This window comes from Ambystoma mexicanum, chromosome 1p, assembly GCF_040938575.1.
Source record: "Ambystoma mexicanum isolate Mex_15411 chromosome 1p, UKY_AmexF1_1, whole genome shotgun sequence".
NCBI lineage: Eukaryota > Metazoa > Chordata > Amphibia > Caudata > Ambystomatidae > Ambystoma > Ambystoma mexicanum.
The window spans coordinates 438,929,493-438,957,236 of record NC_090921.1 but is presented as its reverse complement, the minus strand read 5'-3'; the positions used below and the strand labels follow the sequence as shown (position 1 = coordinate 438,957,236).

At 48.6% G+C, this 27,744-nt stretch overlaps 1 protein-coding gene across 1 annotated transcript in view; it reads left to right on the top strand.

The window, feature by feature from the left end:
* Positions 1-23,227, top strand: part of CIST1 (colon, intestine and stomach enriched 1) — a 340,200-nt gene extending 316,973 nt beyond the window's left edge. Inside the window, exons 3-4 of the mRNA XM_069649264.1 lie at positions 19,408-19,565; positions 22,122-23,227. Of these exons, the coding sequence (XP_069505365.1) occupies positions 19,408-19,565; positions 22,122-22,169 (206 nt within the window). The 3' untranslated portion in view covers positions 22,170-23,227. The remainder of the gene's footprint in view (positions 1-19,407; positions 19,566-22,121) is intronic.
* The last annotated feature ends 4,517 nt before the right edge of the window (positions 23,228-27,744 follow it).

The window sequence follows — 27,744 nt, the reverse complement described above, 5'->3', positions numbered from 1 at the left end:
TCACACAGATGGCATGTACCATTGCTATTGAGTGAAGATGGAGAGGAGGGCAGCACCTATTCATTCAGTCCAGTTCCCGCATGTAATAGCTTTTCTAATTCTAACAGGTCAGATTTTTCACCTGGAGCTGCCAGTCTGAAATGGTCCAATTGCACAGGGACATGTGTGTACAAATGATATCCAGGTAACAAAGTCACTCCACTTTACCATACCCATGTCAGACATGTGACTAGTGGACAGCGACATGCCTAGTGAAAGTGGTGGAATGCAAACAAACTGACTGAATGAACAGTGAAAAAGAAGCAAATATGTTGTGTCAAGGTGACACTTCAAGGGCAACTGGCGTGCAGTTGGGCTAGATGTCTACTGTTGGCAGAAGGGATACTGCTATGGCCAAATGCAGCTGCGCAGGAAGGATTGCATGAAGCACATGGCTGACCCATACGACTCAGGCGCACACACTCTCACCTGGCACCCGAACAGAAGCCCTCACACACACACCATGCACATGGATGACACACACATGCATGTGCACTCACCGGACAATGCCTCGTAATCAGCCAGATCTCCCACGCCTTGGATCTGTTCCTCCGTGACGTAGGTCCCAGCGACTGACTCATGTGGAGTGAGTTCCATGTCTACTCCTGGAGACCCACCTCCAGTCACTAGAGTTGCGGCATGACTTGAGACCAGCTTACTCTTTGCCCTGCGCTTTAGGTCATTCCAGCGCTTATAGCAATCATTGGCTGTGCGCCTCACAATTCCAAGGGCACTTACGATGTCCGCAACGGTCTGCCAGTGTGCCTGCCGTTGTGCAGGTGTGGTCTTGGATCCTGCAACAATGACCATCTCGTTGTCATGTCCAGACACATACTCGACAAGTGCATTCAGTTCGTCATCCGTGAAGCTGGGCTTCCTGGACGGGCCGGACTGTGTAGCCGTGTCTGGGGCATCAGCCTGTGCCGGACGAGCACTCTTCCTCTTCCGCTTGGAAGGTGGTGGTGATCCTGAGTGTCCTGCGCCGCTCTGGACACTAGGGGCAGGAGCCCTTGTGGACTCTGTATCAGGAGTGTGGGATTGCACACTCAGCATGGGAGTTGGTGCAGGCATTAGCTCTAGTGTGATGGTGTCAGGGGGAATGTCAGCAGCATGGACTAGGACCGACACTGTCCTGGCTGGGTGTGTGAGGGCTGGGGTGGATGGAGCCGCAGCTGCCCCTGCAGCCTCTCCGCCCTGCCTCCTTGGTGCAGCAGATGACCTTGCTGCCCCAGATCCACGTGGCATGATGGCATCAACGTGCACCAGCGCACGTGTCGTAGCCCTGCTGACCTGGAAGTCAGCCATGGAGTCAGCCAGGTCTGGTGCCACAATGGGCTGGTCCAACAAGGGCTGAGCATGGATGGTGTCAGCCACATCAGCCTCAATGGGAGGGGGGGGGGATTATGGGTGCCCGTGACTGGTCCTCCACACATGGGGGGACAGGCTCACCCTGCAAGTTACGACCACGTCCCCTACCGGATCCACCACGGCCACCACTTGTGGCTCTTCCACCTTTGCCACCCTTACGGAATCCTCGCCTCCCAGCCATGGCACTGATGTTAATGTGCGTATGGGAGTGGATGTAGACTATTGTCCTGGGCAATTGGGGGTCAAAGGGGTTGGGTACCAGATGGTAATTGTACCCTAGTGCTCTAGCAATGCTGAATGTAACCCCTGGGGAAAGATGACGGGTCACGCAACGCACAGGAGGCCCAAAAAAGGGAGATGACGTGCACGCAACCCCTCCTAGACCACGTGTGCAGAAAGAAAAACCTGCACTACGCTGTGGCACCCAGAAACACAAGAATGAACGTATGCATGTCACACGCAGCCTAGAATGACCTCTGAAGGGGTAGGCTACACACGGGGCTAGCACAGATGTTAGATACGTGCGTGACTCACCGTCTGCCAGGTAAACGAGCGTGTAAAAGGAGCACGTTTGCTTGGCAACACCCCCGCCAAAAGAAGATTTGTCCGCTGTCTGAGGAGACAGGACAACAGTAGAAGGGAACACTGTTTGAGGGAACAGGCCCAGGTAAACCAGTAAAAGAGAGAAAAGAGAAAAAGCTGTCAGAGGTAACAGGGATACGAACTAGAAACGCCGTGAAGTAAATCGCGTGTGAAACGACAAGAAGTACAGAATTCACCCACTCGCTCTCCACGAAAAGCACGTACAAGGAAAACGTGTTCTACACGTACCTTTTATACAGGCCCACACGTCCAGCGTCACTTACGCGGCGTGTACGCGCTAGGGCCATTTCCACCTATTACATGCTTTGTCACTTCTGCGTGTAGGGCCATTTCCACCAATTACACGCTTTGTCACTTCTGCGTGTAGGGCCATTTCCACCAATCACACGCTTTGTCACTTCTGCGTGTAGGGCCATTTCCACCAATCACACGCGATTACACTCTGACGTGCAGTCTTTCCACGTGTGCTCTGTCATCACGTGCTGTGTGGGAAACACCTGTGCGGGTCACGTCACAGACGCGCTTACGCGCTGAGGGCCTTTCCTCAGTTTTCACGCTGACGTGCAGGATTTTCACGTGCAAAATCACTCCGTACCAAGCTGGCCACGCGTACGCACACGGAATACCACGCTCCTGCCCGGAAGGCCGAACTACTGCCCCCCAGAGCCCGAGCACGCTCCCACCTGCTGCTGCCTGACTGCCTGCTGCCCCTGCACTGCTGGGGGGTGGGGATGATAGGGGACATGAGTGGGGGCCTGGTGGAGGCTGCCCCTGGTGGCTGGGGGTTGGGGGTGATAGGGGACATGAGTGGGGGCCTGGTGGAGGCTGCCCCTGGTGACTGGGGGGGTGGGGGTGGTGGGAGACATGAGTGGGGGCCTGGTGGAGGGTGCCCCTGGTGACTGGGGGGGTGGGGGTGGTGGGAGACATGAGTGGGGGCCTGGTGGAGGGTGCCCCTGGTGACTGGGGGGGTGGGGGTGGTGGGAGACATGAGTGGGGGCCTGGTGGAGGGTGCCCCTGGTGACTGGGGGGGTGGGGGTGGTGGGAGACATGGGTGGGGGCCTGGTGGAGGGTGCCCCTGGTGACTGGGGGGGTGGGGGTGGTGGGAGACATGAGTGGGGGCCTGGTGGAGGGTGCCCCTGGTGACTGGGGGGGTGGGGGTGGTGGGAGACATGGGTGGGGGCCTGGTGGAGGGTTCCCCTGGTGACTGGGGGGGTGGGGATGGTGGGAGACATGAGTGGGGGCCTGGTGGAGGGTGCCCCTGGTGACTGGGGGGGTGGGGGTGATAGGGGACATGAGTGGGGGCCTGGTGGGGGCTGCCCCTGCACTGCTGGGGGGTGGGGGTGGTGGGAGACATGAGTGGGGGCCTGGTGGAGGGTGCCCCTGGTGACTGGGGGGGTGGGGGTGATAGGGGACATGAGTGGGGGCCTGGTGGGGGCTGCCCCTGTACTGCTGGGGGGTGGGGGTGGTGGGAGACATGAGTCGGGCATGAGTGGGGGCCTGGTGGAGGGTGCCCCTGGTGACTGGGGGGGGTGGGGGTGGTGGGAGACATGGGTGGGGGCCTGGTGGAGGGTGCCCCTGGTGACTGGGGGGGGTGGGGGTGGTGGGAGACATGAGTGGGGGCCTGGTGGAGGGTGCCCCTGGTGACTGGGGGGGTGGGGGTGGTGGGAGACATGGGTGGGGGCCTGGTGGAGGGTGCCCCTGGTGACTGGGGGGGTGGGGATGGTGGGAGACATGAGTGGGGGCCTGGTGGAGGGTGCCCCTGGTGACTGGGGGGGTGGGGGTGATAGGGGACATGAGTGGGGGCCTGGTGGGGGCTGCCCCTGCACTGCTGGGGGGTGGGGGTGGTGGGAGACATGAGTGGGGGCCTGGTGGAGGGTGCCCCTGGTGACTGGGGGGGTGGGGGTGATAGGGGACATGAGTGGGGGCCTGGTGGGGGCTGCCCCTGTACTGCTGGGGGGTGGGGGTGGTGGGAGACATGAGCAGGTGTGCAGGGTAGTCCCCTGTTTTGTGGGCTGCCTGCAGGGGCCGTGGAGGTTGTACAGGGAACACCTGTGAGGACCCACCCAGCCTAATCGCGTGTGTAACTTCCCACGCACCCCTGTAATACACGTACCAAGCCAAATCGCGTGAGAAAATTCCCGCGCACCCCTGAAATACACGTACCCTGCTGAAATCGCGTGTAAAACTTCCCGCGCACCCCTGAAATGCATGCGCCCATGCTATTCGCGTGTGGAACTTCCCGCGCACCCCTGAAATACACGCGCCCAGGCTATTCGCGTGTGGAACTTCCCGCGCACCCCTGAAATACACGCGCCCAGGCTATTCGCGTGTGGAACTTCCCGCGCACCCCTGAAATACACGCGCCCAGGCTATTCGCGTGTGGAACTTCCCGCGCACCCCTGAAAAACACGCGCCCAGGCTATTCGCGAGTGGAACTTCCCGCGCACCCCTGGAATACACGTAGCACGCTGGGAGACATGAGTGGGGGCCTGGTGGAGGCTGCCCCTGCACTGCTGGGGGGTGGGGGTGATAGGGGACATGAGTGTGGGCCTGGTGGAGGATGCCCCTGCACTGCTGGGGGGTGGGGGTGGTGGGTGACATGGGTTGGGGCCTGCTGGCAGGTGCCCCACAGTGCTGGGGTGTGGGGGTGGTGGGAGACATGAGTCGGGCATGAGTGGGGGCCTGGTGGAGGCTGCCCCTGGTGGCTGGGGGGTGGGGGTGGTGGGAGACATGAGTGGGGGCCTGGTGGAGGCTGCCCCTGCACTGCTGGGGGGTGGGGGTGGTAGGAGACATGGGTAGGGGCCTGGTGGTGGGTGCCCCTGGTGGCTGGGGGGTGGGGGTGCAGGGGGACATGAGCAGGTGTGCAGGGTAGTCCTCTGTTTTGTGGGCTGCCTGCAGGGGCCGTGGAGGGTGTACAGGGAACACCTGTGAGGACCCACCCAGCCTAATCGCGTGTGATAATTCCCACGCACCCCTGTAATACACGTACCCAGCAAAATGGCGTGTGATAATTCCCACGCAACCCTGTAATTCACGTACCCTGCCAAATCGCGTGTGATAATTCCCGCGTACCCCTGTATTACACGTGCCCTGGCTAATCGCATGTAAGACTTCCCGCGTACCCCTGTAATACACGTTCCCTGGACAATCGCGTGTTGAACTTCCCGCGTACCCCTGTAGTACACGTTCCCTGGACAATCGCGTGTTGAACTTCCCGCGTACCCCTGTAATACACGTTCCCTGGACTATCGCGTGTTGAACTTCCCGCGCACCCCTGAAATACACGTACCCTGGCACCCTGGCTAATCGCGTGTATAACTTCACGCGTACCCCTGATATGCACGTTACCCGCTTTGCGTTCCTTGTTTGGCAGCCCTGTAAACTGGTCCAGGGTTAGCGCAGCCCTTTGCGATGATTTAGCGATTTTGATGGCTTTTCCTTGCGCGAGGGCGTTCTTGGGGGCGTTACTGGCGCTGCTGCAGGGTCGCTGCGATACTCTGCCCCACGGCTGGTTTGGGAGCCTAAAATCCATGAATACGCTGTGCGCGGAAATCGGTTTTAGCGCACGTGCCTGGCGCAGACAATCGCACGCGGACACTCTGCGCCAGCCGCTTGCGACACTTTTCTGCGAAATTCTATGAATTACCCTGTTTATATCTCCACTCTGGCACAGGGGACAAAGCCAAACCAACTACTCTTATAGGAGCATGCTGATGACACCAAGGTCCACATCTGTCTAGATGAAAGTGTAGATGCCTGACGAACATCTGTGAAGGTTTGGGTGGTTTTAATTCATGCATGGATAAACAGGAGCCTGCTCTGTTTATCAGAGCAACCGAGATTCAAATTCTTGGTAAGATGAAGTAAGAGACACACCTGGCCTGGCCTTTCCCCTGGCCCTCGATTCTGGGAATTTCACACGTCATTTCACAGAATGTAAAAAGAAATGGGACACATTTTAATTCTGATCTCACGTTTGTTCCCCAGATAAATAAAAGGGCAAAGGCTCAGGTAATCAATTGCCCTTGCTCTGAAGGATCTTGCCCAGCGACATGGTATTGAATGATCCTATTGTGAATCTTGTTTAAGGCGTAGTGTGGCTATGGCAGTGTTATCTACATCAGCCTTCTAAGCCAGCTCATTGACAGTCTACAAAACTTCCATGCAACCTCTGAGGTGAAGACTTAAAATCTCTCTGTGGTTCCATGTGGTGATCAGAATCAACTTTTAAATATTACAATATACTCCTTACACAGGTTATACTGCAGCAAAAGGCCAAGGTACCTGCCGCTCCTGGCCCCTCAATCCAGGCATAACACAGGCACAATTCACCAGTCATCAATCAAGTGCACAAAAGGTGATTCATTTACGCAGTGTGTGCTATACAAGTGGTCCTGCTCACTCACCCACAAAACACACATGCATCATTCTTAGTGTCCTGGGCTCCAAGCTTCTGAATGCTCTTAAGCTGAGTTTATGAGAATGGCGGAAACCTGATGGTTAGAGCTGGGTTAGTTTGACAGGACTGGTACCAGCCCGGGTCAACGCTGTAGCTCTGGACTGGCTCTCATTTCTGGTCTGTGGCTGTCTAAAGCAGGGTCTGCCTATAAGCACAAACTGCAGCCAGCCTTTCCTGGACCCAGGAATGGAATGATTTAAAAAAAAAAAGAAAAGAAACATGCTCTTGAGTGTGGGCTGCACGTGCAGTATGGATTCCTGACTTCGTCATCCCTTCAGCCACTCATTGATTGGCGGTGGCAAGACAGGAGCCCTTCCTTTCCTGGTACAGCATGGCATTTGGTGGAGATTGGCAACTAAAGAGCATATAGACAGCACGTATCAAGCATGGGTTAAGGAGGTGCCAAGGATCACACAGTCAGGAAAAATACTCAATGATGGAGGACTCAGGTGCATGTCAAAACCCAGCTTTATTCAGATAATGAAAACAAACCGGGACACAATTCAAGGATTTCCTCTTGTAGCTCTTGTAACAATTACCAGTTGGTCTTGTTACAAAATGATGTCACATTACATCATCAATTTACGAAAACTACAAGGGATTGAGGTCAATTAGTTAGTCGAGCTACATGTAGAACATTCAGATTTTAGTCACTTAATTGGTGGATACACATCTGATGGGTCCACCTGGGCCCCTCCTACCTACAGATACTATTTCTGATACATCACTATGGGGCTTATTGACTGGTTGGTGCTATCCATCATGGGTGCTGTGGTAAGGGGACCTCTTAACTCGCCTGCTTCCACTCACTGCTCTCTGCAACTCATCAAGACCAGGACTGCAAGACTTGTCCTTAGCCTCAAGCCCAGAGATAGTATCCCTCCAGGGATTAAATATCTGCACTGGATCCCAGTGGCTGCGAGGATTAAGTTCCAAAACCCTCTGCATTGCCCACAAGGCCTTCTGGGGTCTGGGGCCTCAATACCTCTAACTCTATCTTCCTTCTCCAGCTCTTCGCTCATCCGCCTCCAACTCCTTCAGTGTCAGCTGCTTCTCGAAGCAACGAGTTGGTGGTAGATCTCTTTCTTCGACTGGGGCCTCCCGTTGGAACAGCCTCCCTGAAAAAAACTTCTTGCCTGCACTTACTCCTGTACTTGCCACTAGCTGGCCACACTTTTACCTTTTTATTTGTTTTATTTATTCTTTACTGTTGATCCTATGTATTGCACTGCCCCCGCCCCCTTGCCCCCCAAACTTACCCTCTCTCCCCTCCCCTGCACTTGCGCAATCTCAATGTCACCGGGCCTAGTAAGATCCTTGTCTTTGTCTGCCCTGTGTCCTCCTCTCTTGCCTCGTCACGCCTTGAAACACTTGTGTATAGGCGCGTTATAAATGCCATATCATATCATATAGCCCCCTCCCACACCAGTGACACCATCCACTTTTCTCTTCCTAAGTCTCCCCTCTCTGTTCCACCCCCCAAAAAATGGTACCTGTCCCGTCCACATTCCCTAGCGCTGCTACCCCACTTTCTCACCATTGCTGTCCCTATCGCTAGCCCTCACCTCAGCTACACCGCTTTCAATCCCCAGCCCCTTTCACTGCACCATCATCAAAACACTGGCCTTGCCCATACGCCCATCCCCTCACAGGGCTACCACTACCTTTTCTCAGCCACACCCCCACCCCCACGCCGCCATGCATGAAAACACCTGCACTCGTCTCTGTTTCCCACAAGCATTTAACTGCCTCGTCTCCCATTTGGCTTTTAGAGCCAGGCCAGACCCCCGGCCTTGGCTCTGGCTCTGCCCTGGCTAGGTCCTGACATGGCCTTAGCTGTGCCTGGCTCGGTCCTGGATTGGCCATCCTTTGGAGTTCCCTTGCTCTCTCGCCCCTCCTGATGCTCAATTTAAATTAACTTTCTACTGAATGGACACCTAGCCACAGTGACTGGGGTATCAGCTCACATCTGCCTGAGCACTTTTGTTTATGTACGTATGCTTATATCATTTGAACCCGAACTTAACATAGCATCTTGAATTCTGACGACTTCTTGGAACTCGGTTGTACAAGAGAGAAGGGAGGGTTGAAATTAGTTGGTAAGGCTGGTCAGCCAAGGAGCCGAACCTTATATGTAGCTTTGTGCAGATAGAAATCACGCGGTGTGTGTGCTGGTAAGACTCGACGTTACTTTTGTCGGGAACGTGGGGTACATGTTAGGTGCGTGTTGCCAGAGGGCGTGTGGGAACCCCGGGTGTTTTCATCCTGCTCAGCTATTTTGTCTTACAAACGATTTCATCGTAATCCACACGAATGGGCTTGGGCGTGGGTTTTGAAAATGTTTTGTGCTATGTTGGTGGGTGACGTGTAAAATGTGTAGAGTGCTAAAAGTGGGACAGGGTTTGGTTGGAACGCGAGACGGGACAACTGGAATTCAGTATGTGCGTGCCTGACCCTTTCTCCTCATTGTCACAAGGCAAAGATTAGTGAGCTCCCACTCAAACCCGTCAGTAGCGCGACCCGCATACGCGGGAGAGGAATATTTAATTAACTCTACTAGTAACACAGTTCCTATTCGATGTGATCCACCCAGTCCACGTGTCATGTAGGCAGTATTTAATATCGACCACTTGGTGGCAGCATGTTACCTTCTATAACTAGTTCCATTTAATGTGCACTCTTCAAAGGGTGCTTGCTGTTCGTGAAAATGTCCAATGGAAACCATTTCTACCACACGGTGCCTCCTTTAAGAGGACCCGCGCCTGTACCTATACATTATATGGACTAAACCGTGTGGTGTTAACGTGTTGGTAATACTCTGTACAATCTGTTGTGCATAGTGTGCTCCTCCCCCATCGTAAATAGGCTGAAATATGGGCCTTGACTGACAGGCTACTCACTCTGAGAGGTGATGGGCCTGCCCCTGATAGCACAGCAGGGGTGAGGGGATTGTACTGCATTCTACTTCAAGAGGTAAGTTGCTATTTCCCAACATTGCCCTCACCTTATGCACTGGCAGTGGATCTTATGTTCTGGCCTAACGGAGCACACTTGGCCAATACGAGGTTGACCACTTTATTGCCCTTAGTACAACTGGTTGGGAATGAGCTTTCCACAAACTATATACAATAAAGTACAGCAGGGGCATTGCTAGGAGGGGGCTAAGAGGGCTATAGCCCCTGATCTTTTGGTTGTAGCCCCGGAGAGAATCTCAGGAGCTACAGCCAAAAGGCTAGCTAGCCCCTAGTCCCAACAGTTCTGACATCAGCTTAGCCCCAGGTCTTTTCCTGACCTAGCAACTCCCCTGAAGTACAGCAGTCCCAGGACTTCAGCTGTGCAGGCTATAAGAGGTCTGCTTCCAATCTTGAGAAGGAGCGCTGGGGTCTAGTTGTGCTCCGCACTGCCCCGGACTGAAAATCACTCCCTGCATGCTGCCCTGTGCACAGCAGCCATCAAGTCTTCCAAGCATTGCCCCCCCCCCTCTTGTGAGACTCTTTTGTTGAGCAGCTTGGTTCTACCCCATAATAAAGTCTGCAAATCGTGCCGGTCTCTTCCTCTCCCGTTGAGGCCGATTCTCTCTGCACTTCCCACGCTGCTGCATCATCTCGACCACCTCGGCCTGCCCCGCGTGTGCTCCGGTGGCATCACCTCCAAGGGACCGATAAAGTCTAGACCCAGCTTGTGCCACATGCCCTCCGGTATCTCTGTTGGATGCAATGGAGCTTGTCTAATCTTCTCAAAACTCAGTGAGGAACTCCCAGGACTAACCGAAGTGACCCCCTGTCCAATGCCCGAAAAAACCTCCTCCTCCTCTTCCTCACCTGTATTAATGTCCTCGGAGGAATCATCCGAAGATATCGTCCTCCTTTCCCTCCCGGTGGTGTCTGACTTTTTTGCGCAGTTCTTAGGACGAGCTCAACTGGAGGCCACCTTGCCAATAGGTCAATAGCTTGGCAGAGGGACCCCCAGGGAGCAAGCCCCAAAACCAGGGAAAAGCCAAGCTAAAAAACCCTGGTGCAGCTTGAGTGCGATGTTAATAGCTGCTCCGTTGGAGTAAGGACTGCCAAAAGGGATTGCAGTAGTAGCAGGAGAAAGAAGTTGTCCCAGCTGACCGATGATTCGAAGCTGAAGGTTTCCGGAAGCAGCCGAGGAATACAACGTAATGTAAACAATTGCTCTGTGGAGGCAGAAGCTGCCAGGAAGAACAGCTGCAAGGGGGAACACCAAGAGAGCGAGAAGGTAAGCAACCAAGGCGGGGAAACCAGCTTGAAGCGGGGGACACACAGACAAAAATGAGAAAAGGTAGAAGAGGAGCGGAGTGGCTGGATACAGGGAAGCAGGAAAGACGCTGTAAGCACCGAAGGACTGGAACGGCGAACTAGCGTTAGGACCCACAGTGGACGAGGGTTGCAACGCGTCATCGCGCCGCCATGGGCGAGTACATGTACTGCCGGCGCAATGACGTACAACAATAAGGAAGACTAGACCGTTGCTGCGCTTCCCGCGGCGGCCATTAGCCTCTTTTCCATGTCTTCCACAGCCGCCACTGCCCACGCGTCATGACAAATCTTCAGCTTCTAGTCGCTGTTTAAGCACTCATGACACTGTTCCACCATGACACTTATGACCTGGTCCATGCCAGGCCACCAATAGGACTCTCCCACTTGTCTCCTCGTCATGTTGCTTCCCAAGTGCCCTGCATGGGCCTTGCATGTGATAATCTTCCTCATTCCAACTGGTGTTATAACTTGATCACCTTTCATTAATAGTCCCTCGCTCTCAGAAATTTCCTCGGCCACCGTCCAATACTTCTGCAGGCCTTCAGGAATCGTCCTTTCGTCAGACTACCCTTTTCTGACCCATTCTGTGAGTTTTACCATCGTCACATCATTTGCTGTTTCTTCTTTCCAGTCCCCTTCTCTCATTTCGAGGAACTCCTTTCTTCTGAGATCCTCCAAGGACGCAACTAGACACTTGTACTTGAAGTCGGTCGCTGCATCTCTTGTTTTGGGCAGCCTGGACATACAGTCTCCTTGGATATTCTTCCAGCCCACAATCTGCACAATCTCATATGTGTACTCTTTCAGCAAGGCAGCGATGTGGGCCAGGTGAGGCGTGGACATTTGTGACCCTCCCAGACTGAGCATGTGGACCGATGGTTTGTGGTCAGTGACCAATTGAAATTTAGTGCCCTATACATATGTCCTAAAGTACTCCACTGCCCAGGCACATGCTAGCATCTCCTTTGCCACTGCTGAATAGTTATTTTCCACCTGGAACAGTGCGTTGGACGCAAACGCCACAATGTCTCAACATCACCCCATCTCATAGGAACTGCCATCAGTACTTATGATGGTTTTCCACAGTGGATTAAAGTGCTGTACAGGGGGCTTGGGTGATTCCCTCTTTGACATCCTCAAATGCCTATGACTGCTCTTCATGTCATTCATACTCCACACCCTCTTCAGCAACGCCCTCACAGGTGCAGTCGCCTCTGAAAGGTTGGGAACAAATTTTGTGTAATATACTGGCACGCCAAAAAACAACTGCAGTTCTTCTTTGTTGGTAGGCGCTGACACCTTCACTGTGGCCTGCACCAAGTTCCTTTTGGGCTGATCCCTTCGCTGGAGATCTTGTAGCCTAAGCACTCCTCTTCTTTAGCTTTGATTATGCACTTGTCAAAACGCAACCTCACCCCTGCTTCTTGTAGCTTGGTTAGCACTTTTCGAAGCACAATGCCATGCGTCTCCCCATCTTCCGCATAAATCAAAATATTGTCCTGGAAATATGACACATTGCCAATGTTGCATAGAAAGGAGTCCATCGTGCATTGAAACAGTGATGCCGCAGATGACAGGCCAAAACGGCATGCGGCTAAACTTGTAGGCACCAAAAGGGGTAATAAACACTGCCCTCGACTCCTTATAAAGGCTGATTTGGTGATATGTGCCTCTCATAGCAGAACACCTTTGCCTCCTTCCTCATAAGAATCAGCTCATTTATACCGTGGAGCGAGTACCTGTCTGTGACACTTCCAGATTTAGGCTGCATAAATCGATGCAGACTTGTATGTCTTTTGAGTGTTGTTTCTTTATCTGGATTTCAGTACTACTAAGCATAGCCATTCAGATGACTCCATGGTCTCTATCGTGGTGTCCTTCAACATATTGCCCAGTTGTACTGGTGACGTCCCCCTCGTGGTCACCGTCACCGATCTCACTTTGTGCTTCACTGGCACGGCATCCTGCTTAGGCACTATGTTGGGCATGTAGTTCTTAATCTTCCCCAGCTTGTCGGAGAATATTTGGGGAAATTCTTCTCGGTACACCAACGCTCCTCTTGTGATCACTAATAGCACTTGATCCGACATGTGGGGTGTAGCCTGATCTTCAACTTAGCTTGGTCATCCCAACCCACTACGGCCGGACCCTTCTCAGAAAAGTAGACTTTGGTCTTCGTCACTCTCCCTTTGAACTTGAACGTACCCAGGCTCTCGCCTAGCAAATTCACAGTAGCTCCTCCAAAGACTTTGTGTTTCTTTGTCCGTGCTTCCACCTTGTTTTTGCCAACCATGTCTTTATATGTGTCAATCGGTAGTATTGTAAGATCTGAGCCAGAATCCACCATCATCCTTGTTTAATTTCCATTGCCCTTGATGATGCAGTGTGGTTTCTCTCTCAGCCGTACCGCTGTCCACCATGATGACAGTGGGACACCCCTCTTCTTTTGATGACTCAACCTCGTTTCATCAGTCGGTACTGACTCAGTCATTTCCTTACCACCTTACCACCCCACTTGCAAGCTATTGCAATATGTCAAAACCTCCTGCAACTCAAACTCTCTTTGGTCCCCGCTGGACATTCTCTGTCGTTCGTCTGGTGGCGGGTGTTGGTGCGCCTCTGACACTTGAACGATTCCCGCCTACCACCTTTCTCATCTTTTGTCTCGTGCTGCCACTTATCCCTCTTCCCCTTGAACTGCATGGCATGCATATTCGGGACCGGGAGGCTTCATGCCAACTCCTTGCACCTGCACAAATTCTCCTCTACTGCCCTGGTGATATGAACAGCCTTATCCAGTTGAAACTCTTTCACCAAGATGAACCTTCGGACTATTGGTGTGTACCATCCACATGTTGCAGATATTGTCTTCAGAGGCCGCCCGAAGTCACACAACGCCACCAGTTCCCTATTCTTAATTATGTAGTTATCCACTGGTTCCACGGGCTTCTGCTTCCTACTGTAAAACCTGACCCTGTACATCATGAGGTTCTCCTTGATCGAAAACCTCTTAACATCCTTCTCACAGGCTCTTTGTACACATCATCATAATCATCTTGCACCTCTTTGGGCTTCAACCCTGCAAAGATTATCTGACCTTCCAGGCCCAGCGCATTAAGCAGCATGGCCTCCTCCTCAAAGGCATGTAGACTGCACTGCCCACAGCCTCCAAATACATCTCAAATAACGGTGCTCATTGAGGCCATGGAATGGTAGTTGTGCTCCGTACTTGCCCACGCTCAGAATCTCTGTGTGCTGCCAATAGCGTGCAGCAACCGTCAAGTCTAGCGAGCAGTGCGTCCCGATGTCTCGCAAGACTACATCTCCACAATGTGCCATGTGTAGTGCCCCACATAAACAAATCCCGGCCTATTCTAGTAGGACTGAGGATGAAGCCACTGAAGCCTTGTTCCCCCTGTCTGGCCATCCTTACAGAGATCTGCCTCTCTCTCTCTCCCCTTCAGCCAAAGACCATTACATTGGTACTACAGCTGCAGCGCCCTTTCAACAAGGAGACAACTGCCCTAGCCAAGAGTATTATCAGTGCATCCGAGCCCAGCAGGAACTGTGCTACTTTTGCAAGGAAAGAGAAGTAGCAATTAAGTTGCAAGGCCGGACATGGATCATCAGCTTCCACTCTTCTCATTATTGCAGGATTTTTCTTAATTTCTTTCCAATTCTTCTATGGTAAGTTGTGTACCAATAGGAGAGGCACAGTACAACTGAATCCCATATCAGATACCGTCATTGCAGTGGTGACCCTCCCTGCACGCGAAGACTTGCCTACAGGGAACTCCAGAGATTTCCAAGTTGGCCTCTTTTATGTGGTTATCTCTGTCATTTTCATTGTTTTAATGGGAAAGGGGTTCACCTTGTTCACACTGTATAATATGGGGCTACTTTGAAAAATGATTTGCGGTTTCCAGTCTACCTCTCCGTCCCAGATTGCACTTAAAGACTCCAATTTGAAACCCTGGTATAAAAGTAAGTAGCTGGGGAGGGCTCTATTTAATTAACCCATTCCCTTTCACTGGTGTCTTCTTTTCCATTAGTGGGTGGGCGAGGGGGAACTGTGTAGATCCTTACCCTATTTGACTGAATATAAAGGTAATTACTTCCCATTTAGCAAAACACCCTGGGGGGATTTTTGTTAACATTCGAAATTAACAAAGCTCATTCCCAGTGTATGCTAAAAACTATAGCCTATAATGTAATAAGGTAATCCTATTTATCCTGTTGACCCCAACTTGTTTAAGAAGAGGGGTGTCCTTGTCCCTAAACTAGAACAATCCCTAAACTGACCACTTCCCCAACACTGGCCCTTAAGTGAAAGGGGGCTATGAAAATACAAATTCCTAAATCATCCCCATTTTACTGTTTAACTTCCTCAACACAGGCCTTTAAGTGAAGCCGGTTTGAAAAACAAACTTTTATACAGTCCCCAATCCCTAGAACTGGCCTTTGAATAGAAGTGTGCTGCATGTAAATGATGCCTACGTTTTTGGCACCTGGGGAGAAGTGCTTGAAAAGGTGAGACCTCATGTATCCAACATTGTAAAGCCTTTTAAAGCATGTAGGAAAATCAAAATTGCACAGCACTGCATATGTAAATTGATTTTGTTGATTGACCAGTGTTGATTGTTCCTGGAATTCAAATCTGTATAAAGTAAAGTATTGTGATTTGAGTTTTCCCAACCAACTTGCGTGATTTATTTGTATAAAATAAGTTTAATTGTGAGCCACAGAGAAGGTGGCATGTGTAGTTTTAGTGTGATCTCCATCACCTGTAATTCAAAGTAATATAAATATATTTTCTGTACACCCGTCTGGTTCTTGGCACATTTATGGCACAGGGGGAGGGAGCCAAAGGGCATGATATGAATCTGAAATAGGGCTGAACAAAGAATCCATTAAACATTTTTTTTTAAACTCCTTGATTGAGGAAAGAAGAAACTCCCTGTGTAGAGGGTGGCCTCTCAATGAACTGTTGCATGAAAGAGACACAGACCCTTTATATATGCACGTTTTTGGAAGAGAAATCAAGGTTTACTACATGCAAAAAGGTCTCAGATCTCGTAGAACTGAACTGACACAGAGCTTGTCACATCCCACAGAGTAAAAGGTTATAGGGTGGATAAATACACATTTGGTTACATAGGTTACAACGTTAACCCACCACCCTCATTGGATAACAATTATAGAATATGCTAATGCCCCTCTAAAGTCCCTGGACCGATTGGCCACAGACCATCTAAACCCACTCCCCTATCATGTTTTCCATCTACATTGTCACTGTCAGTTTCAGGTATAGGATTGGTTACTCAAGTATAATGGCATATTGATAATTCAAAACTGTCATGTGATATGCACCCCTCCTTTCCAGACAAACCCAAAGTAAAATGGAGAGGCCAACTCTGCTTTCATAAAACAATAGGCCTTCTCATTATACAAGACACAGTGGTACACGCAAGTTGCCTCCCCGGCCTTAATTTACTGGCATCACCTATGTGCTCTAGCACCTTGAAGCGTCTGTCTGCTGAATGGAATTGACAATAAAATATCTCAGACCAAATAACCGGACACACTCAAAGGAGATGGTAAAATACTGCTTTAATCTCAAAGAAGTAAAGCAGGGCAAATAAACACTCATCAAACCGATTCAAGCAAGATTACAATGTATTTTTGATTACACTGAGTTTTTATAATGCTAGATGAATAAATACCTCTCATAAGCAAGCTTCTATTAATTCTTCCTACCTTGCATTTCATTGTATTTGCAGTTATTGACCAGTGAGTCACTTCATTCTTCTTTATGTTCGCAAGTACTGTATCATAGAGTACATGTTTCTCTTAGTGCTTCAGTTACATTGTCATTCTTAAGTATTTTCATATCTTTTCAGCATAGATTCTTATATCCTCTTTACGACATTCGTTTGCTGTCGTTGGACTTTGTAACTTACACCCATTCTGTTCTTGGCTGTATTTCGACAGCTCAGAAAAGTACATCCTCCTTGGTAACTTTCCTCCACAATGTCAGCTTGAGGGTACACGCTGAAGGGTTGTCTGAGTACATATCATCTCTCATATACTCAGCGTGATACAGGATTATTGCAAGGATTCAGGCATGGTTCTGCATCATGGCTCTTTGTCTGTCATTCCAATATGATGGTGGCAAGGGGGTGGGGACTAAGGAGAAGACAGGTACCTGCTCCTCAACACCTCTGCTCCTCTTATCTCAATCACAAGAGGTTCCAGACACTGCTCTCCCCTTATCTCCTTCAAACCCCAGATGCCTAGTAATGAGGTGACTGGGCACCGCTATTTTGTATCTGACTTTCAGGAATGTGTATTTGCTTTGGTTGTGTATCTTGGTGTAATTCATATGAGATGACCGCTCTTGGGCAGGGCAGTAGTGCTCTTAAATTCTCACAGAACCTTATGTCCTGTGTTCATGAATTTGTCCTTAACAGGGCTCATCCCTACCCGCTCACATTTCATTCCCAACACGTTCAGGCCCTGCTAATGGATACAATTAGCGGCTGTCTGTACACCTCGGATGCCTCTGACCTCAGCTTCTCTCCTAGGGAATGGCAAAGTGGATTTGGTTTTCAAGCAAACTGCACAGAGCCACAGCTCCACATCAGGGCCTGCATTGTATCCTGTTAATAATATTCTTGGGCCTCCACTACCAAAATGGCGGTACTCCTGTCCTACTAACACACTGACCTCGCTGTTACCACAGCACCTTTTTGTCTCATCTTCTGCCTCCCTCGATTCCTCTCGCACACAATACAGCCCCTACAATTACCTACATCAGTTAAACACAGAGCCTAGAATACTGCCCTATCTATACCCTCAGCAGCCACAACATTAGTACATGTGTTCCTCTTTCTTTGTTGCTATATGTGAGTGTCTAATATGTGTCAAACAGAACTAAAACAATATGTGCTCCTTCTCCTGTGCGACCCTCAATCTGTTCCCGTGATGGTTCATGCTAATAGGCTTTTCACAGCCTACACCTTTGTGCCCTGCTTGGAACGCTGAACGTGCAGCCCAACATTACTTTCTGTGTTATTAATTGCCCCAATGAAAATTAAACCTGTTTTTGATTTATTTTGTTACATGTAACCTACCCCAATATGTTATTGTCATAATTTCTACTTGGTATATTATCAATACTATATATGTAACTCTTTTAGAATGTCTGTACACTGGGAACTGAGCATGTAGACAGTCATCCTTACTTTGAGACCACAGAAGTCACAGCCATGCCAGCCGCACATCCAAATCCATTGGCGGCTCCAACAGTAGATGCGGTTCAGTGTTACTAACATATTAATGTCAAGACAATGTTGTGACAAGTGAAGTGAGCGCCAGGCCCAGTGTGCATTATGTACTTAATGATTCAAGCTTGCAACCCTTTTATCACTGACTTATTTATCAAATATATGTATCAGTGGTCATTCTTATGATCCCAAAATGCTCTTTGATTTTATGCAAACCATCCTGGAACCCTGACTGCTGTTAAATACCCCGTTCCCCTTTCTCATAGGGGTATTTATAAAGAATATAATACTTGTGTATCACACTGTCTATCCCAAAATGATACCCTTTTATTCAAAAGTTTTTTTTTTTCCATAATAGGATTTGATAATGTGCTTTGCTAAGAAAGACAGGACTAACGTTTTTATTATGACTTAAGCATGTATGAGAAGTGATTAGAAATTATCATAGCATTAATGGTAGTGAACAAATAATTTCCTTTTGTTGACTTTTAATAGGGGTTTTTGCAACAAAAAACAGCACCCCCCCACCACATCCCCTTTCATGATATCTGTTTTTTTCTCTAGTTGCAAAGTTGCCAACAAGGCCTGGGGTGGCTTTAGCAAGCCAAAACCAGACAATGTGACTCTCATTCATATAGAAAGAGACAGAGACGGGCCTCATTATGAGTCAGGCGTTAAGAGGTTAACGGAGCCGTAAACGGTGCCGACCCTTAACGCCTGATTCCGAGGTCCCTTTGCGGGATGGTGTTTTTAATGCCTGCTTTTTGCAGGCGTTAAAAACCATGCCGCAAAGGGACCTTGGCGATAATTACGGCAACCGTAATTTACGGTGCCGTAATTATCGCCTTCCCCATTCCCATTATGCCCTATGGGGCAAAAATGGGAGTGGGGAAGGGGCCATTGGTGAATGGGGAATTACCGCCCCACTCACCTTGGAATGGGGCGGTAATTCCGCCATCCACCATGGCGGAGTTGGGACCTTAGCGGCATGGACCATGGTGCTAATAGCGCCATGGTCCTCCGCCAAGGTCGTAATGAGGCCCTATGAGTGATGAGACAGAGAGGAAGATAGAAAGGGAGAGAAAGAAACAGAGTGAGAGAGAGAGAGAGAGAGAGAGATAGAGCGAGAGCGAGAGAGAGAGAGAGATTGCCCAATCAATGATTGCTACACCGGGTATGAATTAGTTTAATATGATATTCATGACAGTGCACTTTTTAAATTGCTAGGGCTCTGAATGGTGCATTATTTCTTGCATGCAAGTTCACTAGTCTGTAAACCCATTGCAAATGTATTTAAACAATCAAACAGTCTTTCCATTCTATATTTCTCAATAAACAATGACAGCTGTCCTTTTCATTATTTGTCCTCCAGTTGCTCCCCAGCAGGACCCTCTGTCCCAGAAGAACCCAGGCCTGGTCGCTGTGCTGTGTATCTTCGCAGCCATCCTTGCTATTGTTGTGGTGGTCGTGGCAGTGAAGTTCTGCCAGCGGGGAGGACCACAGTTCCAGAAACTGGACGAAGTGCCCATGGTACACATTTACCTACGATAGTGAATGCAAGTGTTATTGCTGTATCCCACAAAGAACACAGCTCAATCAGGCCCTGAGAACCCATTGGGCTTACACGTTACACAATTATGTACAAAACATATATACAATTATTCTATTTCTAATTGCCCATTTTTATCCTTGATTTTCCTACAGGTCGGGTTGGTACTGTTTATTTTTATTTATTTTTTATAAAAAGTCATCAGAAAATGTTTTGATTATCTTTAGTATGCTTCATGCAATGGTAAATCATAGATGTCCAGCCCTCCCGACCGGCTGCCAGGAGCCGGTAAGTGGCTCCACGCCCTGAGCCCCACTTCTTTCATGTGTGGCCATTTAGCCAACATAACAGTCATTTTGGGACTTGTAGCTTATCTCTTGTCTATGGTCATGGAGGTTCCCGCGGGGAGAATGCAGTTTGATAGAAAGCCAGGACTGGGTGTGGTTTGCTTTCATGACATGGGGCCAATTGGCAGCTGTGTAGAATTGAAACATGAATCATATTTATATTAATAATTCCTGTGAGGGGCAGAAAAAGGGTAACGGGGCTCATAAGAAGGGTTTTCTGAGACTGAAATGAGAAGTACAATATTACAGGGTAAGCTAAAGGAAACTGCTGCCACCCTTCCCGTAGGAATTCTTTTGCTCAGTTTAGGGCAAAGACGTGGCTAAATAGAGGGGTGATCTGGACAGTGCTTGAAATGGGGAAAAAGGAAGGGTAGGTGCTCACCAAAGGGATGAGTGAACAGAGGACCATTGCAAAGTAGCAGTAAAGGCTGGTTTCACAGGATAGGCCTAGAATCCACCCTCCTCCCCGTGTGTAGTCCTTGGTGCTCTACGGAAGCACTGTGGAGTAGTCACAACATCCTAAAACCCACACCCATCCCACTCAATTGGGCAATGTTAGCCCCCTGCACACAATCAAACCATAACATACAGTGGTGTACTTTATGGCTCAAGCACAGACAACCCTATCAGGCCTAGCCACCCTCCAACACAAACCCTCCACTCACGATCAAGCACATTCGCCCTCATTCAGGCATAGTGCCCCCATCGCATGCATTGTCTTGCTCTCCCCGTCAGCTACTGTTGACCCACAGGGTGGTTTTTGCCAGGCATTGGCATATTGTTACGAACTGGCTATTAATGGTAGCAGCTTGAACATGGTGCAGTATCTACACATATGATAGAAGTGTCTGGCACATGCCTACCTAATGCCTATACAGAAACCTAAACTGCTGGCTTTGTTACTGCTTGTTTTTAACAGGACGTAATTGAATGGAACACATAGATCTTATAAATGAAGTGGCTGAAGGCAGACCTGGTTAAGGCATTTTGATTACATCAGTAGCACATTTACAACACCAGTTAAACCATTAGCTTTCAGAAGGCCACTCTAAAAAATCCCAGGCAGGCCCTTCAAGTGCAAGGTTTGATATTAAAGCTTGATAAATTAGCTCAAAGAGATCCCAGGAGGGTATGTTTTGTATGGGGAGGGGCAGAAAGGAGGTGGGGATGGCCATAGGTGTTAGAATGACCAGCGGGTAAATAACCAAACGACAACACAAGCATTGTTTCCCTGCTCATATGCTGTATTTCCCTAGATTCCCTAGAAATTAGCATTAGTTTTGACTCATAGATGGCACTGAGGTGCCACCTGATAGCCAAAACTGAAAAAGTATCTAACAGTAATAAAGAAGGAAAGAGAGAGGGGAATTGGAAGAGAAGGCGAAGGGAAAGTAAAATATGAAGCCAAAGATAATGGAGGAAAGGCACACAGAATGAAAGAACAAAGAGAGAGAGAGAGAAAGAGATAGAGATAGAAAGAAAGAGAGAGAAAGACACTCATATAAACTATGCGGGTGAGTTTAAAGGTGCTGAAAAGCTCCATGGAGAAAAAGGCAGCACGGGGTGGCCGATGTTAACCGACTAGGAAGTGATCCTGCATTTTCGGACATAAAAGAGATATATGTAGCAGAAATATATATTGGGGTGTGGGTCAAAGGGCAAATGGGGAACATACACCCGGGTGAAAAGAGTAGTAGAATTTGCGAGGGGCAAAACGGCAGTGAAAGAAGCAGAGAAGTCGAAAGAAACTACAAAACAATGACAGCTGCAGAGACAGAGATAGAAATGCAGATTCCACCCAAACCCACCTGCCATGCTGCAGTAAGTGCCTGAGATGTGACAGATATGAAACCCCCTGCACCTTGTTAGCTATGCTTCGGGGGCTTTGGGCAGACTTCCTATTGCCTCCCAGAGCTTATGCAGCAACTCTGGTGATTTTGTGACCTCAACACAATCAGAGCTGCCTGTCAAAATCACCCGTTCATGCACTGATAGCCAGACAGTCCGGTCCATGTAAATCAGTGGTGTTGTGGTATAATAAAAAAGGCTGGTGGCGGCCAAAAGCTCCGTTTTATGGGTTCAAATAAGGTGTAAAGTAGCCTCCTTCAATGGGTGGTGCAGGTTGGTCTCAGTCGATGAAATTGACTCTGCATTTGTCAACGTTCACCATGTGTGTTTCTCTTTCTACAGAACAGTGTGAACGAAGAAGCCCCGTTCGCCCGGTATCCACCGAAATAATTTCTTGATTGGGAGATGAACCCCTGTGACAGGATGAATTTTAAGACGGACATTTCTTTCTTTTTGGAGTACCAACAGCCAAACCTGCCGTGGACACTTCTACAACGGGGTTTGGTCCTTTCAGGCCAACAAAGAGCTGCCAACTGGAGACACCTGGTGATGGCCCTTCAATGTGCAGGCCATCTCCAGGCTGGTGGACCCAGACATCTGACTTAACACGTTGCTAGGGCGATCACACCGTTTATATACTGGACACTTAAATCATTTCCCTTTTTCAATAAGTAAATAGTGCTTAAATATCATTTCAATTATTGTAAATTCTTTGGGGCTGTTTCACAACGCTTTTCCTGTAGTAGAGCAAGTTTACGTCCTGCAAACGTCGTGACTTATGTGTGAGATTTAAATGTGTGCATGGCACCCAAATGTACATTATAATGGACAAGGAAATGCGCATATAGAGTGAGTTAGTGAAAAGGAGTACATGCCAAGCAGGCCTTCCAATTGAGAATGCAGGACAACAAGATTTACTTGTGGGTTTTTCCAGGTGCAAATGTCTTTGCATTTTACCAGGATAATTTGCAGGCATAACCAATGAGAATGTGTGTCAATGTGCAGAGAAGAGTAGTATACACCTGCATGCTCAATATTGATCACCTCTGCCACGCACGCCACCACATTCCACTGATCTGTGGTTTTGTACATTTCCACGCAAACCCGAAACCCAAGGTCGTGGCTGCGAGGTGTATGAAGGCAGCAGACATAATGCAGCATAATAAGTGGCTAGAAGAGGTGGCGCAAAAGCAGCAAAGGATTGCATAAAGGGCATCCCGGATGTGGAACCACTGAACATACTGCAAACCAACGGGAATGTGGGGGGAGCATAGGAAATTATCTTATTTCTGTGGACACAAATTTGTTCTGGGATCCCCTTAATCATTTCAGAGAAGGTGAGTGCATTAAAATAAAGGTTTGGTTTCAAGATAAGAGTTATATATTATTTCCTTTATAACAAAACTGTGTGATAAGACCTGCCAAGAATAAATGAATTACCACTCATACACACTGCCATGTTCCTAATTCCTGTTTTTGGTGGAGGCGGCGATGTTTCCTAAATGAAAGAAAGGGTGAAGGTGTGTGAATTGTCCTGATGGTTACAGGTAGTCGGTCAATCTACCAAAGCCAAATGTTATCAGTTGAGAATAATAACTGAGCAGATGGGGATCATTAGAACGGGCGTGGTGCTCATGAGACATGTTGCCTGGATGCAAGCCTCACCACACTTGAGAAAGCTTCATGCTATAATGTGATGGGGTGGATAGCACAGAATGTCCAAACTGCTCACCATGGAATAGATATTCAAATGCAGCTGGAGCAGGTGACTGGTAATGATATTCAATGGAGGTCTGACATCAATATTGAACATATTAAACGGGATAGGCCATACAGATCCCGATGACAAAACGTGTACATTACAATAAGTTAGGCAAAGCTTCCCTTCTGATGTATAATGCGTAAACACTCTTTGATAGATTAAGCTCAGATCCCAGTAACCGATTTAGGATACATTCAACAAGATGTCTCCATGTTCACCATATTAAAAGCAGCAGAGAGCCAGAAAGTGCAATGGGGCTTGAATGACACCCCTCATCTGCACCAGCCATCATTCTAGACTTTCATCTGCATAAGCAAAGGGGAGGCCCTGTGTGAAGCAAAGAAAATAATGCTGTCCATTGGTGGCCTGAATCTGCTGGACCATCACCACTTTGGTGAGTCAAGCTCCAACTGCCCAATGTGCAATTTGACCAGTGGCTATTCACATTCCAACCCATCTCTTTAGCCAATGAATGTCTTTTGAGATGAAGGTCAGAGGTGAATCCAAGAAGAACATCTGCTGGCGAGTGTAAGCCACATTCTGCAGATCTCATTCCCCATATGGATTGGTGAACAACTTCAGCTGTGTCATTTAGGCAAACTGAAACAAGCATGAGGTCGGGTGACAGTAGGCCCCTTCAATGCCTTTTAAGGGACCCCCCCACTAAACAGTGGGATACTAACCCGAGGAATGGCTGCATGGCTTTAATTGGCAACACAGGCATCTCATCTTCTGGAGAGGTACACGGTACAACGTTCATACAGCTGTGTCCACAACGTTGATACCCATCATATTAAAGGGAAGAGGCTGTTTCTTTTTAGATTTTCTCTGTGCTGCAAGGGAGGTAGAATTGTGTTTCCTATCACATTGCTTAGAAAACTATCATTCAAATGATGGACTAAAAGAGTTAGCCATGCCATCAGAGACCACCTAAATGGGCACTCGAGGGTCTAACAGCTGCGCAGTACTATTTATAAGGTGATGTGCTCTTGCAGAGGTGATATACTTGGATGCAGAGCATGTTCCTCTGTGCCACATTGCGGTGTGGTGCTTTTGTCGAGCCACTGTTTACTTTCTAACACACTTCAAGCTCATGCCGATGGATTTGAGTGCAATCAATGCCACTGCATCCACAGGGTGGGAGCCATGTTGTGCCTTTTTAGTGGCCATGCTTTATCCATCTGGTCATAACGTCTTCATTTGATTGCTATTGTCACTGCCATGTCTTAAAATAAACAAGTGTAAAAGAAAAACAGTGCGTGCAAATATCACCTCCCACCATCTCTTCTGCATGTGAGTAGATGGTTCTCTGTCACTGGGGCATCAATCATCCAGCATCGTGATTGGTTTACCTGTGGGCTAAACCGATTGGTTCAAATCAAGGCAAATAGGACTACATCTGCCAGAGTGCACAATTGTTAAATGAAAGCCTACCTGATATTTGTATCTGATATTTGTACCTACATTTAGCCTCCGCTGCAATTAGTACCCACTGTTGGCCTCTTCTGAAAACTGTATTTATTACTCCTTGCCCTGTACCATTAGACTGGGTGCACCCTCTGAGGATTGCTATTCTTGATAATGTCACCTGGTCTATCTGTTCTCTCTGTCATTATATGGCCATGTTGAATTCTCCTAAATGTACTTCCTACTTCAAGAACGTTTACTCCTGGAGTGCACAATAAAACAGGCCTTAACAAGGAAAACAGCTGAGGGCTACCTGACACCTACATTAGCTTTGCTTCCAGGTAGAAAAGTACAGATAATCTCATCTTCAAGTTAAAGCCACATGTCCTGGCAGGATTCAGGTTGTCCAAACGTTCTAACACTGAGATACATGGAAGCCCCAATCTAGATTCATCTGCTCACAAAAACTGGTCATAATAATGGTCATAAAAATGTACAACAATGGAACAGACATGGTTCAGGGCAACCCTAAAAGACTCCTAGCCTTTGTACTCCTGAACCCTTGCATCCACCAACGGTTCCCTTTTTTTAGCCTTCCCCTATGTGGCTCACTCTAGGGCTTTTGTAGCCTCCCCACTAACCTGCTGCAGCTCACCCCGTCTTCCCTGCAATCATCTCTTTCGGCCATGTTTCCTCCACTCCTCACATGCTCCTCTATCCACTCCATTTTACAACAGAACTGAAAAACATCAGCTTCTACAATATCAGTACCATGAATTTCAGATATGCCATTATGCACGCCCCCAGCATCCAGGAGTGCTGGAGGAACCTGATATAGACTTCACTGGGCTTATGGACACATAGCTCTCCTGTAGCTACATCACCAGCATGGGCACTCTGCTTCCATATGGCATCAAATTCCTGCTTTACAATACTGTACGCAAAGTGGGGTGTGGCATGGCCCTTATTTTTCTTGCCTTCATCCCTACTAATAATAATAATTTGATATTTATATAGCACTTTTATCCAAAGCACATTAACATAGCACATATTTACATACATTATTACCCAGTCGAAATTGGTGCTCACTTTATCGACCTCGTAAGGATGAGAGGCTGAAATCAATCTTGCCATCATTTGAACCTGCAACCTGCAGATCAAACACAGATCACAGCAACAAGTGTCTTACCGGCATACTACTTGACTTTCCTCTGTGGACACTGGGCTCATGACAACCCTGCTGGTACGGTAACAACGGTGCCAGTAGGCACACCAGAACTGTTGTTACCGGACCAGCAGAGTACAAGTTTGAGGGCTGGGCCAACCCGCCCGCCAGGTCTGACATGGCGGCGGAAACGCACCCGATCGCAGACTTTGACGGTAGCACCGGCACCATTATCAATGGTGACGGTGCTACCATCTTTCCCATTCCGATTGAGTCCTATGTGACTCAAATGGGAATGGGGAGTAACTTTTTCTGACTTCCTGGCTTCAGGGACCGCCCGGGGCTGTAATGCCCCAGTGATACCCCATTGCCAGGTGCCGGAAAAAATTCACAACTCCGGTGTCAGCCTGCCGTTTATACTGGCATGGCTACCACTGGAGTTGTAATGAGGCACACTGTCTCTTTTGAGAGCTCAGCTTGTAATTGTCTCCTGCATGCCAAGTTGTCTCTCACAATCATTGCTATCTACAGGCCGCCTGGTGATGCCTGGCCTTACCTCAAGGAATTGCTAGAGATATTGCTAGCATCCAATATCTATCTGACAAGGTCCTCATTTTCTGTCTTGATATACCCAATAATAAAACTGCTGCCCTACTTCTGGACGCTTTTGATGGCCTCTCAATCAATCTTAAGCCTACTACCCCTACTCACTTTGAGAGGCATACCCGTAAAGACTTCCTCCTCATTTCTTCCCTCTAGATCACTAATATCTACACCACCTCCCTCTCATGACCTAATCACTAGTTACTGATCAAACTGGTAAATGCCATTACCGTAGGGGATGGCCACAGGTTCCCCTCCATAAGGCCAATGAAGACAGTCACTACCACTTCTTTGCTGCCTCTTTAACCTCAACCTGTGGTGGGACTGCTGACACTGCTTCTTCCCCTGATGCCTTGCTTGCCAGTCTCTACAGTGAATTAACCATTGCTGTTGACATCCCAGCACCTATTGTCACTAAGAAGAAGGAACCCACTCCTCCATAAATGTAACAATTCGTTTTACCCAGACCGTGCTCTAATGAAGTGAAGAAACCGAGCCATTTATTGCCAGTGGCTCAAATCGAATACTATGGATGATAAGTTGGACTTCCTGGTTTAAGCGGTAACTACCCAACCATCAAATGGATGAATGAGCACATCACCCTGAACACCATATGAGGTCTTTAGGATCTACAGGGAGAGGAGGTCCCCTGCTGAATGCACTGCCTTCTCCCTCACATCCTTGGCTTTTGCAGAGAACCGGTCATCCTTTTACAACTTGATCAACCTTATTCACGTGTACTTGACTAGATGCTCTACAAGTTCTCCTAGGCCTGGTGCTGCACACATAGTCAGTCCTACAACCTCCTTCTCCACCTTCAAGCTGGTCAGCCCATTAGATGTTTTTGTAGCACTCAGGAGGGGGACTGTCTCTCTGAATCTGGTCTACCATTGCCCTGCTAGCTCTATTACAGAACTATTACGGAGCATAATCCCCCCCAAATTCCTGTGCGCACAACATTGTACAACAGCGCCTTTGAGGCGAGACTTTATCTTTAAGAACTATAAAATACTCACATGCTGTATCTT